We start from the raw sequence: 15,890 nt of genomic DNA on the forward strand, positions 1-15,890 counted from the left end.
ATCAAAGCTATATTGATACATCAGGTTCTAAAGCACATTTTCTTTAAAACTTCCATACGTACCATTTTAAAAAAACTCAGTTATTATATTTATTATGACGTTACCTAAACCGCAGACCCATTAAACTTATGTCGTACCCTTCTAAAACATAAGTAATATGGAACATCATTGCTTAACATATGTAAGCTTCCATTCTTTCAAACCGAAGAGTGAAAGCGAAAAGGTTCTATTCGCTTCTTTATTTAATGTCACTTAGAACCGTTTCGCATTCACCCCTCGAAACTCTCTTGCGTGTTGTTCTTAAGCCTCAGTTTTAAAACTTTACCTGCATGGGGTTCTTAAACCATCAGTTCTATGAACATGAATATCGTAACATTATAAAGCTTTAGTTCTGGTAACAGATTGTAGATTGTCGAATCACGTTAAAAGCGTAAATGGATTGGTCGTTAAAGGCCTAGTTTAAGGAATGTTTGGCATGATAATCCCCTGCTGTGCATATCCTGATAATTGCACTGGTGTCACAGTAGGGGCCAATTTCCTGTGTATTCGTTTATTGGCTCAGGGCCATTTAGGGTCCATTTTTATAATAAAACTTCCAAAGCTGCACAGCAGGATACTCAGATCGGAGATCTGATAAGAGGGATCAATGCAAGTAGATTAAGATCAATTAACAGAGGTTGTGTACTATACACAGATTTTTGGGGGTCACTTATAGAAGGCTTAAACTAGGCCTTTAACGACAGAGAACGAACGTTCATTGTACGTTTATGACGTCATCCTTTAATTGTGTAAATTTTATAAGGTAACGCATATTTTTGTAAGAAACTATAATGTTATAAGAAGCAAAAAAGTAACAATACTCCCTCAGTTTTTATTGTACTAATATTAAAGGAAGCTCAATAAACTACATCCATGAGTCAATATGTTAAATATACCTCTTTTTTTGTCGACTTTCAGAAAATACGTCTACTTTCGGTTTACATTATTGGCTTTTTGCTGTAAATCAACGTTACACTTTCGACATACCGGTAACAAATTCGCGAACAATTCATCGAATTTGTGTTACTCAAACATTAATAGTACAAACTATAACTAGCAATACAGTACTATCAAACACTTAAAATATTACGAAAAACAAGTCAATATTTACAGCAGGATAGACTAGAAGCAGACAACACTTTGGTTTACGTATAAGCAATTGTTACCTTCCTGTTCGATCAATATTTTAGTAGCGTATAACCGGCGTTTTTGCTGTGTGACAAGTTTAAAACTTATGATTATTTAAACTTGTCGTACTAACAAAATGTAAACTTGTAAGATGTTTTACGTGTTCGAGTTTCATGACTGTCTATATTTTAAGACATTTGAACATCGTTTTATGTATATGACTATTTGACCATAGCCTGTGAAAATGTAATGGGCATTATTCTCAGAGGAACTACTCTACATGTATTTTGGCGGCCCAAGAAGAAACACAAGACTAAATCCTTCGTTCGGGACAAACTGCTTCTCTCTGCAAGCAAGGAACAGGCGAATCGCATTATGATTTTGTATCCTTGCCAGATACAGATTTCTATCCACTGCTGTTGCGTTGTCCTTCATAGGACACTTGTGATCATTTATTTATGCTAGTGTTTCGACCACCCAACGACCAAACCTGAAAGCGTGAATCGACAAAAATATTTATAAACATAATATGTGTTTTTACAAATTTTTAATTCCTTTTATTTCCAGAACATGTGCAATATATAGTCAAACGTTGCAAACTGGATTAGACGCGGAGACCTTTGGCTTCAAGGTTAGTGTGTACCATCTACATTGGCCGTTCACAGCACTGTGTCCCAACAGTTAAATGAGTAATGTTACTAAGAATCAAATCGTGATTCATGATTATGGCTATTATGAAGCTCGATTGCCTGAATTTTAACTTTTAATGTTTCGATTCATTGTCCTCAAAAACGGCATTATAGTTATATCCGCCAGACACATATTAATTACAATTGTTTTCTACTTTCCTTCATCGGAGGCATTTGCTATTTATTGTTTCATTATGTTGCTCTTCAGACGTGTTCTCACAAAGCGAGATTGTACTTAGATGTATCAAAACAGTAATCCTTCAATATAAACAAAAACTAAATCTTTAGTTCATGCTTTCTCTGATCTATATCTTTAAAAATACATTGAATAAACTAACAATACAAATGCAGTTTGCTGTCCAAAGCCTTTGTAAAATATCTATAAGCATTCATTTAAAGTCAAGTAGACACTGATTATTATCTCTTATCAAAACTGTTGACTGCTCCCTCAGCAATTGACCTTCGTTGTTAATATCGATGTGTTAAGCCGTAAGAATGATTGTCAATAGGGTTTAAAATATAATATTTTATAGTTTGTGCAATGTTTGGATACATGTGTGTTTAAAAGATATCAAGTAAGTGATTGAAGCGTATCATTCCATCAAAAAAGGTCTGACTTAAACAAGGAAGTAATTTACTTCTGAATATAATGCAGGTTGGTTTTCCCCTGTATTCAGAGATTAAAGAGTTGTTACAATTTTGAATTCCACTCTTTTCTATTGATTACTAATATTTTGTTTTACATTTTAAATTCAGACTTAAATATATTTCGCTAGCTGTGACAACTAAATGACTTGTGCAAACGTTAGGATTTTCGTAAAAGCATTTTATATATAGAATAAGATCGATGCAGAAGCTTTTGTTTCAGTGAAGTATTATTAAATTGACTTTGTTTGTGTTTTTAACGTAATTATGTTTTTCGATAGGGTAAAAAAGGAGAATATGTTTGATTGTGTTCAGTGTATAGATAAATGTGCTTTAAAGGATGAAATAAAAGTGTTTTAAACCTTCAAAAGAGAAAGTAGATTTTTCAACAAGGAAGTTATTTGCTTCTGAATATAATTCAGGTTGGTTCGTTTATACCATTATAAGCTCGGTTGTTGAGAAAGCTAACAATTTATTCCAAACACTCTCGATTCCGCTTCCGGAGTCAAATTCACTAGTACTATAAAGTGTCTAATGAGCAAACTTAGGGTTCAAAATGTAATAAGAAGTTAGAGAAATACCAATTCGCCCTGTACTTTTGATTGTATTATTAATTAAGGAATCTCAATCAACTAAGCCCATAAGCAAAAACGTTTAATGTGTTCAATAAAGAATAACTTTAAAAAGAGACATTTTTGATGTTGATTTTGCGAAAATACGTCTACTTTCGGTTTCCGATTTTTATTCATGGCTATTTGCTGTAAATGAATTCTACTTTCGATATCGCGATAACAGTGTTTTCGCAACAATAAATTCGTCAATAACTCATCAACATTGTGTTATTAAAACAAACATAGAATTGAAGCTATTACTAGAAAACCTAACTTTAAAACAATGGAAATATTACGAAAAATGCTTTTAATCAATATTTACATCAAGATAATCTCGAAGCAGTCAACACTTCTGCTAACGTATGAACACATGTCACCTCCCTTTGCGGGGTGCTGTTCGAATAATGTTGTACTAACTGCATAACTGTCGTTCATGCTGTCTGAAATGTATAAAACTCTTGATTATTTTAACTGGAGTTGCTTGCACGTTTGTAAAAAGTATAATATTTCTGTAAATCATGAAATTCTGCTATAGTTTCGGCAGTACTTAAAAAATCGTTGTATGTATATGACTGTTGACTATACTTGTGAAAATGCAATGACCATTGTACGGAGAGTAAATCTTGTGTATTTCTTATTTCGACCAAATGAAAACACACAAGAATAAATTATTTGTTGGGATCAAAATGTTTCTGTCTCTGTGAGCAAGAAACAGAAAAATTGCATTATTTGTATAGTTTCCAGATACGGGATTGTATCCTCTGCTGTTGAGTAGTCCGTCATCGAACACTTGTGATCAGATACTTCATATCCAATGGTGTTATAACGCGATGTTTCGATTAAGCATAAAACAAACGTGAAAGCAAAAATTAACAGATAATAAATAAAACAATTACGGTGTTTAGAATGTTGTTTTTTTTTCATAACAATTGCAAATAATTGTTAATCGTTGCAAACAAAATGTACGTTCCATTGTCTTCAAAGTTTGTATGCAACCTCTACGTTTGCCGTCAATAGCACTTTGTCCCGACAGTTATATTGATACCAACAATAAACCGTGATTTGATTTTTCGGGTTATTTGAAATGGCGCTCGATGTCCTGGGTTTCATCTTCCGATTTTCGAATGTCCTCAAACACTTCATTATTAAAACCGACAGACACATATTCATCAATATTCGATTCTGGTTAGTTGCATCTGAGGCATTTGCTTGTTCTTGTTCTTTTGCTTCATCCGTGTTATCGCAAAGCGTGATTGTGCTTAGAAGGATCAAAACAGGAATCCTTTAATATAAATAAGTAATACAAGTTTTAGTTTATGCTTTTCACGATCTATATCGAAAACCTACAATCTTTATCCCAGACTTCTGGAGGTGTCCCTTAATTAAATTAATAAAGAATCCATACTACCAAAACATAGATAATCCCTTAATAAAAGCTGTTTTCTATCGGAAGTGGTTAATATCATTTCTTAAAATAGTCCTTAAGTGGCATGTAGACACATTCGGAAATCCTTAATTATTTTTGCAATAATACACTTCACTGGTAATCAATTTAAACTTAGATCGACACATATAAGCTAAACTACTAATTTTAAATAATTAAAGATATAATTCAAAATTTTACGAAATACTTCTACTGTTGTACCTGCATACATTCGAGGTTGTTTTTCGAAAAAAATGGCCGAGGAGTTCCGAATGATGTAGACAGTGAATATCGTCGTTTAACGAAACTGTTGACTCTTCAGTAGTAACTAACGTCAGTTGTTTACATCGATATGCCTGCTTGTGTTTATCCTTAATAATTATTTTAAATAGGTCGTTTAAAATATATTTGGATAAATATGTTTTAAAAATGATGCCAAATATGTGTTTAAGCGTATCAGAACAATATAGGCGAGTTGACTTAAATAAGGAAGTAATTTTGCAGGTTAGTTGACCTCGTTTTTTTTGTAATCCTATTCATGATTTTGAAATTCACACTATTCATTTCATGAATACAATTTTTGAACGTTTGAGATTCATTCTTTAAGTTATTTTCACTAAGTTTGATGTTTAAGTTTCCTACAGTGCTTACGTTGGGATTTCAGTAAAACTTATGTTACATTAAATATTATGGAAGCTTAAGTGTTAGCTTTGACTTACTATTGTTGTTATGTTGATGTGCTTTCACTTGTCATGGAGTTTTCATTATATTCAATATCTTTAACATGTTTATTTGGGAGTGTGTTCAATTAGTGGATAAATGAGTTTTTAAATGATGACAAACAAGTGTTTTAAGTGTACAAAGCTAAAGAGGCGATCTTATTTAAATACGAAACTTATTTGCTTGCTTTATACAATGCAACTTGGTTTCTGCGGTCTTCAATGACCATACGGAAAGCAAATGGAATTGTGATTTGAAATCAACGCTACTCATTCGACCTTTTGTCATTTTTGAACATTTTTGATCCAGTCATTAAAATACGTTCGATAATCCGTGACGAGTGAAATGACTTTTGCTTACGTTTTGATTTTAGTCATAGTATTGCTATATTAAATAAGACCGACGCAGAGTGCTTGTAATGTCGATAATATATACTAAATGATTATTTTACTTAAATGTCACTGTATGTCCTGTGGTGAAAAAGGAGTCCGACATATTGATTGGATGTTAAGTATTAATTTTAATCTGGATAACACTTTATTCATTTGTTGAAATAGATACGGGAAAAATGCGAATTACCATAATCTCGTTATGACCATTTACACAACGCGTAATTTACATAATGCGGAGGTTGTTATAATATTAACATTTTATTCGCCCCTTAGCATACTAGCAGCACGGTTTGCAAGCATTTACTCCCCTTTTACCCGTACAATTCAAACTAACATGCCATTTTGCGTATGTGTTTATAAACAAAATGTACGCATGATTTATTTAACGCACTGATTTAGATGTGGATTAATCCAAACGGAACGGGCTATATTCCCGTCATGAAATTATAGTTGACAGCCATACCGAAATTCCATGCAAGAAGCGTTTTCATTCGTCCATAACGCGATTAGTAATGACGTTATCGACCTAAGATATATAAGTATAGGTATGTTTTCTGTTGCAGCTTTGTATAGTGTGAATTTCGTTAGTTTTTGATTATCCGTCGCATGATATTATGGCGTTGACATATGGCTTGCTGAATATGATATGTTTACGGTATATGCGATATTTGTTAAGGACGTTGACATACAATCAGCTTGCTATATATGGGATTCGTGTTGGGTATATGCGATACATGTTAGGGACAAAATGAAGTTTATCCATGATTTTATAAATAATGTAACTTGCAGTTAGCTTTGTTACAAACTCGTTGTTGTTATGTTGTATGTAATTGATCTTGATTATTACTTCCATATTCTTGTTTTCAGTGGTACATGTACTTAAATGACGGCGACAACCTTCAAAACATCATATGACGGGCTGGTGATGACAATGAAACAATTTATCGACCAATAACAATTACTCAAATCGAACTTTCGCATTGAAGAACGTTTTAGTTTCGTTTATTATACCTTGAGCTTCCATGAGAATTTGCCATGGCATCAAAGCAGATTCAGTGTGAAATGTGCTGTAATGAAAATGCGGTGGGACATTGCAAAACTTGTGGATACGTGGGCGAAACATGTGTAAATATTCACACGAGAGGAAAGATGTTTCAAACTCATATTGTCATTATGCTCGAGGCTGTGAAAATTGATGAGGATGGTACTGATACTCCAAAAGTCATATTGTGGGACATCACAGAAGAAATATGTAAGCAGCATCCGACCGAGAGAGCTTTTTTTCTTTGTAACATTCATGATTCCATGATTTGTGGTAGATGCCTTCATTCCGAACATCTTTCTTGTGGACGAGAAGTTGTTGACCTGTTGCATGAAGTAGTTAACATTGACTGCGAGAAAGTCAACACAATGAAGTCCGTGTTAAAGGAGGTTAAAGATGAAATTCTGTTTTGAAAGATGAAGCAGAACAAAGCATTGAGATCTGCAAGAAAAACGCTGATAGATGTATGCAAGAATGTATGGAATTAGGAAATAAAATTAAACTACGTGTAGATGAATTGACAAGTGACATTATACATGGAATAACAAAGACAAATGACATAAACGTGAGCACCCATTCCAGTATTACTCAGACGTGTAACGAGAAAACCAAGTGGTGTGGGGATGAAGAAAATAAAATTGATGATTTTGTTGACAATAATATGGCTGGGCACTTGTATCTAATGCACAAACATTTTGAGAAAGAGGCTTCGGATACCAGATCCCAACTCATAGACTTCAAACACAAACATACTTTTAAAGGGTTCGACTTCAAAGAAAACAATGTAATTCTTAAATGCCTGTTTGAGGATTTGGAAGAAGTTTGTGAACAACAAGAAGAAGTTACTGGGAGCGACGATGGAAGTGCCAACGATGTTTTCGCATCCACCCCGAAAATAAACAAGGTATCCCGTATGATGCAGTTGCTTACTTGCTATTAACTGTTATATTCCTTACCAGGCACATGTCGCATTTTATCTCAGCTGCATGGTAACATCAACGAATTGTTCTAGCGTTACACCACGAAATTGTCTTCTTATTGAAACATTAAGTGTTTTATGAACTCATGTATGAAATCTAAATTATGATTGATTCTGGCTTGTCGAAGTATATCACATTGCATCGTACTATTACGTATAAGAATATCCTAATTTGACTAAATTTGACCGATTGAAAAATCATTTTTTAAACGTTTCATTTCTTTAAAGAACTCTAAATGTTAAAGTTTACATGTTTGATTTCAGACACGGCGAGAGCTCAATGTACTGTTGAATCAGGCCAAACACGAATTAGATAACTCAGAAAAGGTTTGTACTAATCTGATCGTGTAAAGCCTTACACATCATTGTCTTAAAATACGAAACAAATAGAACTTAACAAATATGATCAAGTATCATCGGGGCCGTTTTGTCTCCGCAAGATCACTTTAACAGCCACAGAATAACACGTAGTGGTTAGATATCACACCAATATTATCGTCAAACAAATGTTGGGGTAAGAATAACACTGTTTTGTTTTATTATTTTTTGTATTTATTATTTGACGCTTTTCTAGTGACCTGTTTCACGTCGAGCTCGGTTTGTAAGCACGTATCCGGCGAAACTTCAGGTCGAGTCGAATGCGTGTTAACTCCTCGAAGGAGACGTGTTACCGGTCACCAGTAATGCGCGTCAAATCATAATTTTCTATTTAATGTATACCTTACTATGATTTCCTTTCTATTTTTCAAAAGAGAAAAGCCAGAGTAGTGCACCTCTTATTTAGTAAACCCTTACGATAAAACAACTGTTAGGATGCATACTATATTTAGTCATTGCATATAACATTCGATAGAAGCATTGCATTTCCTTTCTGTTCTGATAGTGCAATTTAAACTGCTAACGTTATAATATCCTCCCGTTTTGCCGCATCAGACAAGGAAGCTGTTCGAACGAGATTTACTGAAAGCGAAACAGGACATAGAGAAATGTGAAAAGGTAAGTTTTCAAGATAAGTTATTTGAAAATAGGTGAATAGAGATATGACACCGTGTACAATTGTGCTTGCTTGTTTGAAGGCGGTACCCTAATATGTTTCAGAAGACAGCATGTTAACTGAGTTTCAATGGTTGCTTACTTCATAAATTGTTAAACATTTATCTTACGTTTGTGTGTGTGGTATCTTCGATTGTGGCCTTTTAATCGAATATCTTAACAATTTGTTGATAAAGTCGAAACAAAAGTGACGCCTCATCATTATAAACTACTTAGTCCCGCAGCGATTCATCTTAAAACAGTTTATGTATGCATATACAGTCGGTCTGTGGTGTTAAATACGGTGTGTGTCTCTGGCTTAAACTGTGTTGGTCCATCGCCTGTGTTGGTCCATAGTCTTTTAACGCAGTATTTGTTGGCGTTGTTTTTCCTGTATTATACAACCTAACATACAAAAAACAATAATGCTGTAACCTTGAAAAGCGGAAAAAACGTAGTTAAGACTATTAAACGTGTTTTATTTAGGCCATCGTTTAGTCCCTTTTGATTATCAGAAAAAAAAAACAGTTGTTAAATATGATTGACGGGGAAATAAGTTGCCATACAAGATTAACAGGAAACCCGTATTGACAAATATGAATTCAAGCTGTAATCGGCAGGATATATGAATACTTATGCAGCGAGAAATGAAAAAAAATGATGATTTCAGTCGGTCAGATATGTTATCGTTTTTTTTTGTCGTGAAACTGGCCATAGCATTATGCTTTAATTACTTTCAATAGAAATAGTCACAAATATGCATACTGATATGAAATGTTACTATTCCAGACACAGAAGGAACTGCGTGATGAGCTGAAACGAGTGAAACAAGAACTATATCATTCAGAAAAGGTAAAACCTCTTACAATCACTTGTATCGGATAATTTCGCAAGGATTTAAGGGGAAAGCGAGAATACTGAACCTTTAGCGTTGGTAAACCCTCACAATAAAACAAATGTTTAAAAGTACATTGTATGTAGTTATTATATATAAAATTCGTTAAACGCGTTGTGATGTATTTTTGGTCTTATAATCCAACTAAAACCTAATACGTACTTTCCTGCCGTTCTGCCGCTTTTAGACAAGGAAGGGATTCGAACAAGATTTCCTTAAAGCGAAACAGGGCAAAGAGAAATCAGAAAAGGTCACTAATCCGTATAAGTATTTGTACAAGTAATTGCATAAAAATGACATTATAGAAACTTGAGGAGAACGGGCAAAATAAATTAAATCCATGCCATTCAAATGTAATGTCAAAACCGAACAGAATATGCCAATAAACGTGACTTATAAGAACCAGAGGTGTTAGAACATTCCGACACTTTTTCAAACAAGGAACAAGCTATGTGATGAGCTGATAAAAGTAAACCATGACCTTGACGAATTGAAAGATGTTGAGACATTCACGAAGAGGTTTTATGAATCAAAGCGTCCATGTAAACAGAGGTAGTACTTTTTGTAAACTATATATTTGTCCTGGCCAGAGCAAATGTTTGTATATTTGTTATCACTGACATAATCAATCGACTAAAAACGCAAATGATGTTTCTTATTTCATTAATATTAGTTACTTGCCATTAGCTAAAATACGTTAAAGAAGAACATCATTATTCGGAAAAGGTGAGATGACCTTTGATAAACATTTTTACTTAGATTTGATTTTATAACTATTATGTTAGAACGGTATAAACGTCATTCAAAGTATGGAGTAATTGGAACTGTTGCTAAAGAGTATGTTTATCGACATTGTTATTTATCGAGAAGTTGTTTTTCGTCGTATTTTAAATCAGCTGTAAATGATTTATTTCCAATTATGCGCGATAAAGTTCAACGCATTGTTAAACTTGTAGAACACATGCTGATCCGTTAAGCACATATACATGTACAATATGTATGTTTACCAATATATATTAAGATTTCATTGTGAAAAATATATAAAGCACACGGCCATGTTTGCATGTTTCTGTACTATAACATACTTAGTCTGTTCGAAAGTCATATATTTAAAGATTTTCTAATTACCTTAACAAAATGGCATGATATCTAGCTCTCTTGCTATTTCAACTCAGAAGAAGAGTGTTACGGATCCAGAGAGATGGTTGTTTTAAACTAAAACAATGCACAAACGCAGTTTTATGTTTTACATATGTGAAAATCAAGATAATGCCTAAGCTAACTGTGGGATCATATCTTGTTTGTGGTAACATCCATCGCTGCAATGATGTAAAAACACAAGTATACAACACAAATTTGTTCGGCGATTATGTGTATTCTGTCCATACTTTTGAATCGTCAAATATCTCAAATAATGGCTTTAACAAAATACAATATACCTGACACAAAACATCACGTCAATATTGATCTTCCCAATTTTAAGCGACTAGACACCACATGATCAAAAATCGGCAAATACAATATGTCCTCAAAAGAACCACATAATTGTCACTACGAGCTAGTATGCGGTCGATTATGCATATGTTTACATGCTTAAAAAAGAGACAGTGTTGAGTTTCCCCGTTTTACAAATTGTGCGGAATGTTGCGCAGTATGTTGTTTTTCCAAATACCTTGTAGGACACGTGATCGTTGCACTCACTAACGTGTGAATAAGCGTTTTAGGCAAGTTGCCTTTTCGGAGGCTATAAAATTGCATATTTAGCATGTAAAAGACACTAGATGAGTGTCGATAAATTTACGGAATCTATTTTAAAGGTATTTGGACTTACTGTGAAGACGGCTGGTGTAACATGTGGTGTCAAGTTTCTTTTAAGAATTAACCTCTCTTAAGTCCCGAATCGCTCTCTCATGGTGGCTGTAATATATCCATGCTGATTGTCAACAGTAACATAATCCCTCATCTGTTAGTTATGAAAGTGGATATATTATCACATAACTACTATTTTCATTCAAATACAAAACGGTGCAAACGTCACGAAAATATGTTACAACACTAAAAAAACACAGCTGAATGATCTGTTAAGCATTCCAACAATTGCTATCCCTTTAAAAATGTTAACAAGACAACGAATGTTAACAAAACTGACCTATGTGTATGTATAAAGACAAAAAAATAAGCATACACAAATAAACCATGGTCTTTTCTCCATACCGTACGGATCCTATTGCTGTCCGTATCAAGTGATCTTTGATTATTCAGACGTAGCATTGGAGCTATTGCGACAAGCAGAAGACATGAGTGAACTTTTAAACTAGGTATCGTCCTTGTGTTAAGGCATTTTGTAACATGCTGATTTCTACTGTACATATCAAATAGAGTGCAATGCAATGAGGGACATGTTGATGATATGCTGATCCCTACAGTACATCTCCAATAGAGTGCAATACAATGAGGGACATGGTGATAACATGCTGATCCCTGCAGTACATCTCCAATAGAGTGCAATACAATGAGGGACATGTTGATAACATGCTGATCCCTACAGTACATCTCCAATAGAGTGCAATACAATGAGGGACATGGTGATAACATGCTGATCCCTACAGTACATCTCCAATAGAGTGCAATACAATGAGGGACATGTTGATAACAAGCTGATCCCTACAGCACATCTCCAATAGAGTGCAATACAACTAGGGACATGTTGTTAACATGCTGATCCCTACAGTACATCTCCAATAGAGTGCAATACAATGAGGGACATGTTGATAACATGCTGATTTCTACAGTACATCTCCAATAGAGTGCAATACAATGAGGGACATGGTGATAACATGCTGATCCCTACAGTACATCTCCAATAGAGTGCAATACAATGAGGGACATGTTGATAACATGCTGATCCCTACAGTACATCTCCAATAGAGTGCAATACAATGAGGGACATGGTGATAACATAGTGATACCTGCAGTACATTGCCAATATAGTGCAATACAATGAGGGACATGGTGATAACATGCTGATCCCTACAGTACATCTCCAATAGAGTGCAATACAATGAGGGACATGTTGATAACATGCTGATCCCTACAGTACATCTCCAATAGAGTGCAATACAATGAGGGACATGTTGATAACATGCTGATTTCTACAGTACATCTCCAAAAGTTATGTTTACCAATAATAATTAAGATTGCTTTGTAAAAAATAATATATGCCTAAAGCTATACTTTTAAAACATTTTCAATTATTTTGATCGAAATGGCGTTATAGCTAGTGCATTGTCTTCTGTAAGACAAATAGACAAATATTGCGGGTTCCAGGGAAAACCTGAAACAATACACATGATTAATATAACTATATTTTCGTTTATATAAGTAATACATCATGGGTTTAATAGTATGTTCATCTTAAGTTTAGCGCAATTTTCTAATATTATCCAAAGTTCCATTCATCTCTGCAGTTATACATACCACGAGTAAACAACATAATGAAGTTCATGTATTGTCGGTATTAAAATCATACACGTAAATCGTCAAACATCTCATACAACGATATAAATGTTCTGAAAATATTTACATATATGTCAACACTTATAAGCACGGAAATAAGAGTATAGTTTATAAAGGTGAGCTAAACTTTCTTTATATCGTTACAGTCATTAATAGTCTTTAATTACGTGTTAATCGCGTGCGGTGGCAAATAAATATAAATTGCTAAAACTTATAAAACATAACAATATATAATAAATATATCGTATTATATGTGACAAATATTACAAACAATAATGCACATAACACAACACTTCAGATTAAAATTGATCTTACCAATGTATAAATTTTAACACTCAAAACACAATGAAATAAACTCTCTCACGGTGTCTGTGTTTTTTCCATGTCGATTATCAACTATAAACTAAACTGACATTGGTTAGTTATGGAAATATACTTTTGAAAAGCGTCGTGCACAAAATGTGTACATGTCAAGAAAATACGTTACACAGATAGATAAATAGATGAAAACAAATGAATGAGCATTCCAACAAATTGCAAATCCATTCCAAGTACATAGGCAACGAAAGCTAACAAATGTTGACGGGTGTGTATGCATAAGCATATACTTCAGTGAAACTATCAGATGTAAAACAAGGCTGAAAACAGTGTCCACATAACTTATTCCTGCCAAATCATAAGTGTGTAACAATCACAATCAAAGGTCAAACTGTCATGCAAAAGCAAATTGACTTTCAAAACAAAGTTGTCTTATGAAGCCCAAGTAAGGGCTTTAAGCAAAGTCTGTGAAATATTAACGGCCATTTTGAAATGCATTTTATGCTAAACTCATTAGTAATAAGGTGTTCTTGTATTTATAAGAAAGTGAAGTAATTACGAAGCATTCACAGCTAACGATAAAAAGTATGCATATCCGTTTTTATTCAGTACTATTACTTATCTATTATCGAGCCTGATACCATAAAAACTGATCAATATTTCGAGTCGGTGCTCTTACCAAAACAAAACATTTTTGAAGTTATTAAGCTGTCCCAAATATCTTAAGCAATATCTGTTTTTCGATAACCACGCGGATACAGTCATCCATATTTTCTCTCTTTTAAGGAGGGAGCAGTAGTCAAGGCACAGTTTTCACAGATCAAAGACAACATTAAATGTAAGTTATCTTTCAATAACTACGTAATGTACATATGCCCTAATTAATACATTGACAAGACAATGCATTATAAACTATTTATAGTAATTATTGCAAAATGATTTTAATTACTGTTGATCGCTTTGTTTGGTGATAATGTGTTATGATGAGTTTGTTAACTTTTAACTTGAATGTTTCTTTCTTTATGCGATTAAGGTAATCAATGTTTAAAACTATCAGACATGCAGTGCAACTCACCACCCGAGATGAATTGCTGAAATAACTGCGTTGCTATTAAAAATAACTTTCATATGGCTAGATGTGATCAAATCCGTTATGGAGCTGACATTCTTTTAATTTCATTTTGTTTCGAAGGGACTCAACCAACTGGAACTGTTAAAATCGACATCAGCGTTGAAAGCGGTTGGCAAATCATCAACTTAGTTTTTACATTCCCGGATGGCACTCAGACGGTAATTGTTTTGTGTTTTTTTTTTTTTATCTATTTAAAATCACGTGTTTGAAGTTAACAAGTATTTGCAAATAATAATTTCATACATTATATATTGTATTGTATAAGTGTGATGATTGACCTACGTTGTGGCGAACACTGTCGTTAGCAGATTTATTATCTTCGCAAAAATGCTATTTTTAATATTTTAATTGTTATCTTAGACTAAGACAAGCGTTATTTTGATAGAAAAACAAGATGTGCTAAAGTCTAGCACCAAGTCAATATGATTGGCAGTGGGAACAAATTAACCAACCCAACTGGCGTAAAATCTTAAGAGGCATAGTCCAAGCTTAGTTATAAAGTTAGAGTTACAATATTGTACAACATCATGTTATAGCTTTTATAATTCCACATTTATCACAGTTTGTGCAAAGTCAACATTTTAACCGATATTTTTGTTTATCTTTAATTACTCATCTCGGACAGTATACGCGTTTTGTTTAAGTACAGCTCAAAAAGTTTATTAAAAATTATCCACTTAAATTCCCATTCACGACTCGTTTAATGTATCGTTTAAATGTCAGATGTTTCGTTTTAATAAGTAAAAACAATACACCAATACACATAACGATGAACTAAGTATTTCCATTAATATATATAAGCATTGACAATCGCCTTGACGCGGATAATGGTTTTAGTTTAAAGAGTATGTCACGTGTCGTCATAAAATGCACAATTCATTCAGGAATTAACAAACTTACTAACATATTTCAAGACTAATTTTATACATTTTTATCTACCTCTTGCTACATACACTGCTTAGATATTGTACCCGGAATAATCTTAAACATAAGCTTCATCCGATCATTTTACTCCATTTATAAGTACAATGCATAGTAGACGATATTCAGTCAGAATCTCAATTTAAACACTCGGAATTTGCTTCCATTTAGAGTTAGACGTCAAACATTTGTATATGTTCATGACGTCATTTCCTGTTAAAGCATATAAAGAATCGAACGTCTTCAAATTTTTGTTCACATTATAAAAACACTTTAAAGGTGACACATGGTTTATTCTGTTTAATAAATCTTGACCCTATAAGAAAATGAGATTTGACGTATGACTTATTGAAATATTGACAATTAAGCGTAAGCACTCCTATTTTGTATATTGTATAAAGCATGCGG

The 15,890-nt window shown here is 33.6% G+C and overlaps 1 protein-coding gene across 1 annotated transcript; it reads left to right on the forward strand.

Annotated features, from left to right (window-relative positions):
* Nucleotides 1–2,640: 2,640 nt before the first annotated feature.
* On the forward strand, nt 2,641–14,987 carry LOC128208675 (uncharacterized). The gene is made up of 8 exons (XM_052912223.1): nt 2,641–2,660; nt 6,515–7,593; nt 7,933–7,995; nt 8,602–8,664; nt 9,490–9,552; nt 14,216–14,267; nt 14,622–14,719; nt 14,922–14,987. The coding sequence occupies exons 2-8, from the start codon at nt 7,156–7,158 to the stop codon at nt 14,985–14,987; spliced, it is 843 nt and encodes a 280-aa protein (XP_052768183.1). The 5' UTR covers nt 2,641–2,660; nt 6,515–7,155.
* The last annotated feature ends 903 nt before the right edge of the window (nt 14,988–15,890 follow it).

Source organism: Mya arenaria, chromosome 11 (assembly GCF_026914265.1).
Source record: "Mya arenaria isolate MELC-2E11 chromosome 11, ASM2691426v1".
Lineage (NCBI taxonomy): Eukaryota > Metazoa > Mollusca > Bivalvia > Myida > Myidae > Mya > Mya arenaria.

Bases quoted from the DNA above. Each gene is read 5' to 3' on its own strand.
- LOC128208675 (XM_052912223.1), top strand. From the start codon at position 7,156: ATGCAAGAATGTATGGAATTAGGAAATAAAATTAAACTACGTGTAGAT. The intron at 7,594-7,932 runs GTATCCCGTATG...GTTTGATTTCAG, and splicing joins CCACCCCGAAAATAAACAAG to ACACGGCGAGAGCTCAATGT. The intron at 14,268-14,621 runs GTAAGTTATCTT...TTTGTTTCGAAG, and splicing joins GATCAAAGACAACATTAAAT to GGACTCAACCAACTGGAACT.